The following is a 12,380-nucleotide window of genomic DNA, read 5'->3' on the forward strand; positions in this document are numbered from 1 at the left end:
GACCCCTATAACTTTTTTATTTTTACACGTACAGGGCGGTACGAGGACTCATTTTTTGCACCGTGATCTGAAGTTTTTATTGGTATCATTTCTGTTTTGATCGGACTTTTTGATCACTTTTTATTCATTTTTTAATGGTATAAAAAGTGACCAAAATACGCTTTTTTTGACTTTGGATTTTTTTGCGCGTACGCTAGTGACCGTGCGGTTTAATTAATGATATATTTTTATAGTTCGGACATTTACGCACACGGCGATACCACATATGTTTATTTATTTATTTTTTTACATTTTTACATTTATTTTTTATAACACTGCACACACTGATCTCCTATGCTGATCACTGGCGTGTATTAACACGCCTGTGATCAGCGTTATCGGCGCTTGACTGCTGGATCTCAGGCACGGAGCAGTCATTCGCCGATCGGACACCGAGGAGGCAGGTAAGGGCCCTCCCGGTGTCCTGCAAGCTGTTCAGGATGCCGCGATTTCACCGCGGCGGTCCCGAACAGCCCGACTGAGCAGCCGGGTCACTTTCACTTTAGAAGCGGCGGTCAGCTTTGACCGCCGCTTCTAAAGGGTTAATACCGCACATCGCCGCGATCGGCGATGTGTGGTATTAGCCGCGGGTCCCGGCCGTTGATGAGCGTCGGGACCGACGCGATATGATGCGGGATCGCGGCGCGATCCCGCTTCATATCGTGGGAGCCGGCGCAGGACGTAAATATACATCCTGCGTCGTTAAGGGGTTCAAATTTTCAAGATTTCAAGTTAAATTGTTAGGCTTCTAATTCATTTAAAATGTTAATTAAAAACAAAAGAAATGCTTTCAAAATAAAGTGGACATCTGAAAGTATAAGTTTCATAAACTATTTGGTCAGTAAGTATAAATATATGCAACCTATTAGTGTTAAAATAGCAAGAAATCGTTATTTTGTAAAAATTTCATGATTTTTTGCATTGTAAAAAAAAAACTACAAATGATATCTGCTTACTTTTCCTATGTACATGAAGGACAACTTGTGACAAAAAAACAATGTCAGAATTATCGTGATTGGCAAAACGTTACCAGAGTTATTCTCTAATAAAGACAGACATCCCCGATTTGAAAAAACAGGCCTGGTCTTTCAGGGGCGTACAGGTTTATTTGCATTGGTCCTTAAGGGGTTACTTGTATTTAGCCTGTTCCAATTAATTTCTCTATGAACCCCCTGCGCATGGCAATGTTACATTTCCGTAATGGATAAGGATAAGACGCCTTTGCCAAAGAAGTGGATCCGTGGAGATATCCGTACCTGTTCTTGGCAGTAAATCAGCTCCTACTTCAAGAGCAACTAAAGGGCAATGGTTGCAGTCAGGTGACTTGCTGACAATTTATTTATCTATTTAAACAAAATGATACGTTCACATGACAATTGCGTTTAAATGTCTTCCATGTTTGACTGCATCCCTATAGAGAGCTATTACAGCTGTGATTCTAAAAAAAAAATGGCTGTTTAATAGTCCTAACTTGATCTCACCTTTATGTTAGATTGGGTTATAAAGAAGCAAAACAAAGAAATGCTATTAAAAGCGATTGAGACTTTCACACATTTAATTGCTGTGATTCATCCTGCTCTGGCACAATAAATAATATTTGGTTCCTCAGAATTCTGCACGCACTCATTTTGTGCAGGTAGCATAGCTCATGTCCTGGTTTTTATATTCCAAGAGATTAGGCAATAAAACAACATTTCAGCACAAGTTCACTGATGATTCAGCACATTACCATCTGCTTAATGCAATTAAATATGCAAAGTTAACTAGACAATTATAAAGCTGCGTACATAGCTGCCCATTCCAGAGCAATGCTTTTTATGGTGTGGCAGGGCAGAGGACCAGGCCTCGCTTCAGCGCTCAGCAGAGCTCTATTTTCTGCCCTCATTTATTGTAACATTCATTGTGCACCTGAAACCTGTTCAATAATGCAAAGCAGGGTTCTTATCTGCCACATTAATTATTGATCCAAGGGACAATGCAATGGACAGAAGATACAGCCCTATTTCACTAGAAACCTAATGAGACCAACAACAAAAAACAACAACATTTTTATAGGAGGTTTGGGCTTTGGAAAATGGAAAATATTCTACTAAAAAAAACATTAGATTATTTAAATATAACCCCCCTTCTTTAGAGGCATAATAATATAGGGGGAGATTTATCAAAACCTGTGCAGAGGAAGAGTGGTGTAGTTGCCCATAGCAACCAATCAGATCGCTTCTTTCATTTTCCACAGGCCTCTAAAGAGGCCTGTGGAAAATGAAAGAAGCGATCTGATTGGTTGCTATGGGCAACTACACCACTCTTCCTCTGCACAGGTTTTGATAAATCTCCCCAATAGTGATCATAGGAGAGGTATTAATCTGCCGTGTGCCTACACACCACTAAACATAGTGCCACTTATCATGTATCACCCACTTAATATTATCTGTCTGCCTTAGGGTGCGTGCACACGGAGTAATTCACGCGGAATTTATGGTGTGGCAGGGCAGAGGACCAGGAAGAGCATGTTCATTCTTCAAGCGGAATCCGCTAGCAGAAATCAATTAAAGTCCTTGGTAAAAAACAATTCCGCCCGACATCGTTTTGCGCGCAGAATTCGCGCGCAATTTCCGCAGAATTCGAGCGCAATTTGCTCGGAAATGGCTGGAAAACCCTTCACATCTTACTCCCCCCATGTCCGCGCGCAATTTTCGCGGAATTACGCGCGGACATGGGGGAGTAAGATGTCAAGGGTTTTTCAGCCATTTCCGCGCAAATTGCGCGCGAATTCTGCGCGCAAAACGATGTCGGGCGGAATTATTTTTTTCCGCCCGTAAATTTTTCAGCCTGAATTACTCTTCATTTACTCCATGTGAACGTACCCTTAAGGGTGCATTCCCAAGTGGCGTATTTTGCTGCGTATTTGGTGCTGCGTATTTTCCTACCCATTGACTTCAACAGAGAAAATAAAATATGCAGCAGCAAATATGCAGCAAATACGCTGTGTGGGAATGTACCCTAAAAGTAAACCCCTTTTCACGAAAGGATTTTTACATAGGTTCCCATTAATTTGCACATGTTAAGGGAAGAGGGTTCATTTTGTTTGGTTGATTCATAAGACAACCCATGGGTGAATTGAAGCAGACACACTATTTAGCTGTTACTTCTCGAAAAGAAATGTAGCGTGTGAAAAGGTGAAAGATGTGATCATTGATGGACTGTGTGTGTCACCAAGGTTCCTGGCCTTGATGAGGCAAGAGCCAGTATTGTCCAATATTTGTGCTGCGGTGCAGCCTGATACTGTGCCTGTAGTATGGCTGGAAGGCCGATCCGGGACGGCTTTTACCGGGAATAACCAAGTGCAGGGTGGGGGTCATTCCCCACAATCCAGGCCGGGCTTTTTGTTGGCCTTAAAGGGGTACTCCAGCGTTTAGACATCTCATCCCCTATACAAAGGATAGGGGATAAGATGCCTGATCGCGGGGGTCCCGCCGCTGGGGACCCTCCCGCCACGCCCCCTCTCATAGGCTTACATTGAGGAGGCGGAGCGTGATGTCACACGGGGACGGAGCCGTGACGTCACAATGCTCCGGCCCCGTGATTGACAGTAATCAGACCGGGAGCGAACGTGCTCCGGGGACTGATTTTAATGGGGTGCGAAGTGCAAGATCACGGGGGTCCCCAGCGGCAGGACACCCGCGATCAGGCATCTTATTCCCTATCCTTTGGATAGGGGATAAGATGTCTAAACGCCGGAGTGCCCCTTTAAAGCTAGGCTGCCTCACCAGCTGCAGGTGGATTGGAAGGGGGTGCAAGGAGGGCTGTGTGTGTGGAGTTGTAGCACACAGTGCCAGGAGGGCTGTGTGTGGAGTTGTAGCACACAGTGCCAGGAGGGATGTGTGTGTGTGGAGTTGTAGCACACAGTGCCAGGAGGGCTGTGTGTGGAGTTGTAGCACACAGTGCCAGGAGGGCTGTGTGTGTGTGGTTGTTGCACACAGTGCCAGGAGGGCTGTGTGTGGGGTTGTAGCACTCAGTGCCAGGAGGGCTGTGTGTGGAGTTGTAGCACACAGTGCCAGGAGGGCTGTGTGTGGAGTTGTAGCACACAGTGCCAGGAGGGCTGTGTGTGTGTGGGGTTGTTGCACACAGTGCCAGGAGGGCTGTGTGTGGGGTTGTAGCACACAGTGCCAGGAGGGCTGTGTGTGTGTGGAGTTGTAGCACACAGTGCCAGGAGGGCTGTGTGTGTGTGGAGTTGTAGCACACAGTGCCAGGAGCGCTGTGTGTGTGTGGGGTTGTTGCACACAGTGCCAGGAGGGCTGTGTATGGAGTTGTAGCACACAGTGCCAGGAGGGCTGTGTATGTGTGGAGTTGTAGCACACAGTGCCAGGAGCGCTGTGTGTGTGTGGGGTTGTTGCACACAGTGCCAGGAGGGCTGTGTATGGAGTTGTAGCACACAGTGCCAGGAGGGCTGTGTATGGAGTTGTAGCACACAGTGCCAGGAGGGCTGTGTGTGGAGTTGTAGCACACAGTGCCAGGAGGGCTGTGTGTGGAGTTGTAGTACACAGTGCCAGGAGGGCTGTGTATGTGTGGGGTTGTTGCACACAGTGCCAGGAGGGCTGTGTGTGGAGTTGTAGCACACAGTGCCAGGAGGGCTGTGTATGTGTGGGGTTGTTGCACACAGTGCCAGGAGGGCTGTGTGTGGAGTTGTAGCACACATTGCCAGGAGGGCTGTGTGTATGTGGAGTTGTAGCACACAGTGCCAGGAGCGCTGTGTGTGTGTGGGGTTGTTGCACACAGTGCCAGGAGGGCTGTGTATGGGGTTGTAGCACACAGTGCCAGGAGGGCTGTGTATGGGGTTGTAGCACACAGTGCCAGGAGGGCTGTGTATGGAGTTGTAGCACACAGTGCCAGGAGGGCTGTGTGTGGAGTTGTAGCACACAGTGCCAGGAGGGCTGTGTGTGGAGTTGTAGCACACAGTGCCAGGAGGGCTGTGTGTGTGTGGAGTTGAAGCACACAGTGTCAGGAGGGCTGTGTGTGGAGTCTCTCCGTGAAAGCTCCAAAAGAGGGAGCTGCTGGACAGCCTGGCTGGGGCCTGGAAAAGAAGTGCTGTCGCTGCGTCGAGTGAACGCAGGTGTGAACAAACAGGTGGACATTGTTGTATTTTTCCTTTGTTCCTTTGGATAGGGGATAAGATGTGTAAGCACCGGAGAACCCCTTTAATGTTCTTGCTGAGTGTGCTGATGCCCAGACATCGTGCACATGCAGGAAAGGACTCTCCAGAGGGAAGGCAGAAATGCTGTATTATGCCTGTCTTCCCAATCACTTTATATAAAGCCCTTATTTACTGCTGGGCACACATGCAGGCACCAGGTGCTGGGTAGTTGAAAGAGCAGACCTAGATCAGTTCAGCATCAGTGGGGGAGATTCTCAAAAACTAGTTATTTCTGTTCCAGCGATATTATTCACACCTTTTTTTTTTTATCCTCACATTTTCAAGGAACTTTTGTGCTGCTTTGAAAATATGTGAAAATTCATTTTCGCGAGACTATTGTTTCCTTTCGCGCCCAAAATTTTTTTGTTGCAGCCATATTGGATTTTTTTGGCACCAAAATTGCCGATTTTTGCGCCAAATTTTCATCCCAGAAAATTCTGGCGGAAACATCTCACGAAATATTCCATGGTTACTAGTGCCCAGACAAGCAATAACTGTATAAATAAAACATTTCTGAGCTTAAATGTGAGTGCAGGTGCAGTAACCAATAAAAAGAAAAAAAATATATATATATATTTTTTTTTTTATAACATTTTTCAATAATTTCTTTTTTTTAATAATTACTTAAATAATACCTTTTACCCAAAAAGCTTAGAATTTATTTTTTTTATGTAAACTGGACTCTCACCCCTTTGAAAATATCATGTAAAGCAGACAATATACGTGGACACGCCCACTTTTACAAAACTGGCGTGAACAGTGTAAACCGAGGCACAAAGCTCTTTGAAAATGTGTTCCATACTTTTCGGCGCAAAATAAATTTTTTGGGGCGCAAAATTCTTTGAGGATCTCCCCCAGTGAGTGTCAATGCACGCTATTCCCCCTGGAAATATGGCTGGGTTCACACTACGTTTTCTCCCATACGGGAGCGCATACGGCAGGGGAGAGCTAAAACCTTGCGCTCCCGTATGCCTTCGTATGCGCTCCCGTATGTCATTCATTTCAATGAGCAGGCCAGAGTGAAACGTTCGGTCCGGTCGGCTCATTTTTGCGCTGTATGCGCTTTCACAACCGTACCTCAAACCATGGTTGACCACAGTTTTAGGTGCGGGGGGAAAAGCGCATACGGCGCAAAAATGAGCCGACCGGACTGAACGTTTCACTCCGACCGGCTCATTGAAATGAATGACATATGGGAGGGCATACGAAGGCATACGGGAGCGTGAGGTTTTAGCTCCCCCCTGCCGTATGCGCTCCCGTATGGGAGAAAATGTAGTGTGAACCCACCCTAATACGTCAGCCCTAGTTAAAGGAGAAATTAGTACAAAAAAAAGTTAAAATGACCACAAAAGTCTTTTATGAGGGCACAAGGTTTAAAACAAAAAAATAAATAGGTAAAGCAAAAAATAAATAAATAAATGAATAAACAAAACAATCAAACTATAATAAAAATGTAATTGGCTGCTGCTAATTATCAGGATTCCGCATAACTTTTCAATTTTTTTTTGTTGCCTTGTCACATAATAATTTTTCATTTATGAGATTTACTGTTATTGTATTTACTTTTTTATATAGAAAAGTATGAAAGACAAAAAGGGACAATGCGCCTATCTATGTGCCGTTATCCTTAGTACAAGTAACAGGTGAAAATGCGTAAGAAATGATCCCACCTGATGGTGTTATGCTGAGAGCATAACACCTAAAGCAGCTTAAAGGTGCCCAACTGTTGTGGGTAAGTAGAAATCCACGGTGTGCTGCTCGGATCCACCCGTCCGACCGGACGGTCTGTGAGTAATGAACAGTAGCAGTGAAAAAGGAATCCGATCCTGGCGCTCACCCGTGCGGCAGCTTAATGCTATATATACAGGATCGTGCAGTTAGCTGTCAATCCTCGTCTTTATGTTTGTTAAAAATTTATCTTTACTAGATCTATTTAGAAGGAGGCAGGTCGGGCAGAAAATCCATCATTAGCCATTTAGGCGACAGCCATTTTGCATCTACCTGACATTTTCTTTAGGCTTTTTTTTGTCTCCGGAGTGCGAGACAGATTTCCCCGCTGATCGATGATATCCGAGCCCCTGGACACGCCTTTGGTCGACGGTAATGGCCACAGTCGTCGTAGCTGAATGGTGAGGCGCGCTGTGGATCGTTGAGGACTTTCCCCCCTTAGCAACAGTCCACAGCGCGCCTCACCGTTCAGCTACGACGACTGTGGCCATTACCGTCGACCAATATCATGGTCATCGATCAGCGGGGAAATCTGTCTCGCACTCCGGAGACAAAAAAAGCCTAAAGAAAATGTCAGGTAGATGCAAAATGGCTAATGATGGATTTTCTACCCGACCTGCCTCCTTCTAAATGGATCTAATAAAGAAAAATTTTTAACAAACATAAAGACGAGGATTGACAGCTAAGTGCACGATCCTGTATATATAGCATTAAGCTGCCGCACGGGTGAGCGCCAGGATCGGATTCCTTTTTCACTGCTACTGCTCATTACTTTTTTATATAGCCTTTATACATTAATTTGCAAACCATTATATAACAGAGATGTTTAAACTGAAGCTACTTCATGGTACATTCTGTACTGAAAACTTTGTGGTGCAAAATATACCTGTTCTGTATGCCATTTGTTGTTCCTTATCCTGACTTGACAGTATTCAGACTGGACAAGAATACAAGTGTTAGAACACTTTTATATTTTGCATATTCTGTTTAAATACACTGTTGTTATTGTGGGTTACAGAACCACAATTTCCAGATATATTTCACTGCTACCGAACTTTATCTCTATGAACATCATGTTTTATAATGTTTTTCCTGACATGTGCTCTGCCCAGATTGGTCCTCATCTTCAGAGAGGCTATTAAAAGAACTATGCATCACTGCCATATTTCTGAAGATACACAGGTATTCATTCAGGTCAGTTCAAACTAGACCAAATATATAAACATAGAAAGAATTTATGACTTGTACATTTATGTTGTGTATTGTGTCTTCAATGTAAATTATAACCATATGTTTTAGAGAGATAGATAGATAGAGGTAAATCTTTCTAATTTTGGTGAGCCAGATTTCCAGTCCCTCATACATTTAGCAATGTGGCCAATTTCTTTTAGAAGACCACTTTTTGCAATGAAACCTTCTGAAAGAGGTTTTCAGACCCTTTCACTTTTTTCACATTACGATGTGGCCTTGTGCTTTAAAGAAAAGGAAAAACTAAAATGTAATGTATACATAAGTTTTCAAACCCTTTGCTAAGACACTTTGAATTTAGCTCTGGGACCCTCCATTTCTCTTCATCTCTGAGATGTTTCTACACCTTGATTGGAGTCAACTGTGGTTAATTCAGGTGATTGGACATTATCTTGAAAGGCACAGCCCTGTCTATATAAGGTCTCACAGCTGACAGTGTATATCAGAGCAAAAACCAAGCCACAAGGAGAAAAGAACTGCCTGTAGAACTCAGAGACAGGACTGTTTGGACTATAATAAAAACAAAAAGTGATCCATGGTGAACTACCATAAATATTGGTAACTGCTTAAAGTGATTTAGTGCTTACCAGAAACGGTTGTACAAACCGTTTTGTGGCAAAACATGTTGCATTCTGGGCAATAAATCATACCTCTTTACCCTACTCTGGTTTGGAAATTCTCTCAGCTCCCTTGATAATCCCATTGTTATCTGGAGGAATCGCTAAGAACTGTGTGAAGGCAAAGATCTGGAGAAGGGTACAAATATATTTGCTGAACTGAAAGATCTAAAGAGCACATAGGCCTGGGTAAGAAAGGTAACAAAGAACCTTAAGGGCACGTTCACACGAGCAGATTTACAGCGTATTTTACGCTGCGGATCCGCTGGTGAAGGCCCACACTATGCTGGCTTTATATGTGCCTGCTAGTAGCGGCAATACGCCGCGACGAGCAGACACACTGCAGCGATGTGCGCGGCGTACTCACACATCGCGGCCACTCTCCCTGCTCTGAGCTAGGCAGAGAGCTCCCGCGATGTGCAAGTATACTGCAACTCGCACATCACAGTGTGTCTGCTCGTACCGGCGTAGTGCCGCTACGAGCAGGCACATGTAAAGACAGCATAGAGTGGGCCTTCACCAGCGGATCCGCAGCAAAATCCGCTGAGAAAATCCGCTCATGTGAACGTACCCTGATGGTCACTCTGTGTGAGTTTAAAAGATTCTGTGTGCAGATGAACCCAGTCCAATATCTTTGGAGGGGCCTACGTGTGCAAACCCTTTGGCAGAAGACTGGAGGCTGTAATCACTACCAAAGGTGCTTCTACTAAGTACTGAGTAAAGGGTCTGAATACTTATGTGTATGTTAAACGTTAGTTTTCACAACCAAGTAAGTGTATAGATAAGCACTACACAAACTACAGTAAACAGCAAGTGATCGAAATCCACATAAAGAAAAAGGGTTTGTGGCACTCAACAATGGATAGCTCCTTTATTCATTAATATGGGTCAAAAGGATAAGTCAGAAGGCAATGGCCGCTACACAGCTAGCTGCCGATTCGTCACAGCCCAAGAAACAGCTAGCCATGAAATAGTTTTCTCCTTTTGGTATATTCTTTGATCGATATCAGTAAAGTAGATTTTATCTGTTAGTGACTGTCACAAACTCTTTTCTTTATGTGGATATGACATTTTTGCTTTCACATTTTCATTATGGGCTATTAAGTGCAGATTGATGGGGAAAAAACTAGAATTTTATTGATTTTAGCACAAGGCTGCAACATAAAATGTAAAACAAAGTAAAAAGATCTGAAAACTTATATATAATAAAATAATATTATATATAGATATATTTGTGTGTGTGTAACATAATATATTGGAAAAGTGATGATTTTATTACTGGCAACTATATTTGCTAATGCAAACATTACGATATTTTACCTTCAAATCAAGTTTTGATGTAAAAGAAAAAACAGAATGTATAAATAAGACTGGTGTGCTGTAGCTACCAAACATACTTACATCGCCACCTAGTGGCCTTTGGTCATCACAGTCCTTGGTTGGACTGATATCCTGCCTCATCACCCAAATAGGCTCTTTTGGCTCATCAGGAGTATACGGAGAGCGTATTGTCCTAGTCTTTACTTCTTCTATAGCCTCCTTAATGTCCTTGATAGCCAGTGAAATGGCATCACGCTTTTCCTTACTGTACCTTTGCACCATCTCCACTGCATTAGCAGCAGTTTTGGAGGCAGAAGAGAGGTTTCCATTAGTTACATGCCCAACACCCTTGGAATGGTCAGGGAGGTCCATACTTTGTTCAGCTTCCGGCATATCCTCAGCTGCCTTGTCTAGGCTTTGAGAGCTCATACTTTGTTTCACCTCTGCCACAATTTGATCAATATCTTCTTCTTGCTCATAGCTGTCCATCCTTGGGTATGGTGCAAACTCTGCCTCTTTTTCAGGACTATCCGACTCTCCATCAGACCGTTCATCATAATGGTGGAGACGAGCGCCCAAAGCTTCTTTTCGATAATTGTCAGCTTCTTCTCTCTCTTGTTCATAAAGGCGGAGACCCTCCCTGATGTCCAGATCAGGAGTGTCTCCTATTTCCTCATACACATGCTCCTGCAATCCATAATCTGCATATGGTTCTGCGTATTGCTCATCTTCCCCCCTGTGAAATAATCTGTGTGTGTAGACATAACCGGAGTAAGCGGAGTTAATAGCCTCCTCCTGGTCCATACCATGAAAATGTAAGTGATTGGGGAGAGTTCTGTTATGTAGCACCTCACCATGCTCTGCTTCAGCATTCTCAGTGTATTCCTCAGACTCCGGCCTGTACTGTACAGCATAGGCATTCTCATCCTCATTTTCCTGAGCTCTCTCAAGGTCATATCCATCTACTTGTCCTGCAATGACATCCCCCTCTGCAGTATCTGTGTGATTGTGAAACCCACTCTCTGTACTCGCAGATCTTGCAAGTGTTCCTTCTTCATCTTGTCCAGACTGTCCATCCTGCTCCTCAGCTGTATGCCGTGAGTTAGGGGACGCGTACGGATGTTGCTCTTCTTCAACTTCTGGAAGTTCAAGGTCGGCTTCCACGGACTCATTGATGTCTGCATTTGCAGGCTCATCAGTCGCCTCCACCTCTTGTGCTCCGTCTAAATGGTTCATGGCAGATTTTCAGGTGTTTACTGTATTAACATCTTGTCTGAAAGAGAAAGAAAAAGGTATAAGAGTATAGCAATAATAAAGTTAAACAAAAACTCTACAAGCCAAATATATATGGATCCAAAAGAAGTTTTTAATATCGATTAGATTGTAATGAAGCTGCCAGGACAGGTTGTTCAATCTAAAAGATAATAAAGCATCAGTATAAGAAGGAGCAGTATACAATGGGACAGGATGCATAAAAATAATTCAAACAATAAAGAACCTCCATGTTTTTTTTTAAGTACAAATAAGTAATTATCTAAAATGAAGAGAAACTACAATTATCCCACAGATTGCTTCCCCTACCTTTTCTGCACCTTTTGTGCCTTGTATGTATTCATGGAAATGTCCTAAGGCAAGAGAAATGCACTAAAAGCATTTCTATTTACTTACATACACTTTCCCCACAGAAGGCTCTAGACGCTGCAGGATACAAACAGGATTGTCACATGCTCCAAACCATTCCAGAGAATGACTGCAGCAAATAAACACTCTTCTTCAAATGAGAAATCCTCAGCTCACATAGTCAAGGAAATTGTTCGATTTTCTCAGTCACTTCTAATGAATTATATCTATCTATCTATCTATCTATCCATCTAAGTCTCACTTTCTCATATATCTATGTATCTATCCATCTAAGTCACTCTTTATCTCTCTTATATCTATCTATCTATCTATCTAATTATCTTGTGTCTATCTAGTAATCTATCCAGTTCAAGGGGAACTCCGGTACACATAGGATAGGGGACAAGTGTCTGATTGCGACGAGACGACTGCCTGATTCCCCCGCGATCTTCTGCCCAGCACCTCAGCTCTCCTTGTGCATAGAGCGATATCAGCTTTGTGCAAGAAGACTATCGACCATCGCACAAAGTCGTGGTCTATATGCCCCCATGCATCTCTATGGGAGAGCCAGAGATACACGAGCACTGTATCGCCATCTCTCTCATAGAGATGCATGA

General features: G+C 43.6%; 1 protein-coding gene across 2 annotated transcripts in view; it reads right to left on the bottom strand.

The window, feature by feature from the left end:
- Positions 1-12,380, bottom strand: part of APBA1 (amyloid beta precursor protein binding family A member 1) — a 179,017-nt gene that overhangs the window by 63,872 nt on the left and 102,765 nt on the right. For both annotated transcript variants that reach the window (XM_056523056.1, XM_056523055.1), the window contains exon 2: positions 10,225-11,416. In XM_056523056.1, the coding sequence (XP_056379031.1) occupies positions 10,225-11,379 (1,155 nt within the window). In that variant the 5' untranslated portion in view covers positions 11,380-11,416. The remainder of the gene's footprint in view (positions 1-10,224; positions 11,417-12,380) is intronic.

Source organism: Hyla sarda, chromosome 1 (assembly GCF_029499605.1).
Source record: "Hyla sarda isolate aHylSar1 chromosome 1, aHylSar1.hap1, whole genome shotgun sequence".
NCBI lineage: Eukaryota > Metazoa > Chordata > Amphibia > Anura > Hylidae > Hyla > Hyla sarda.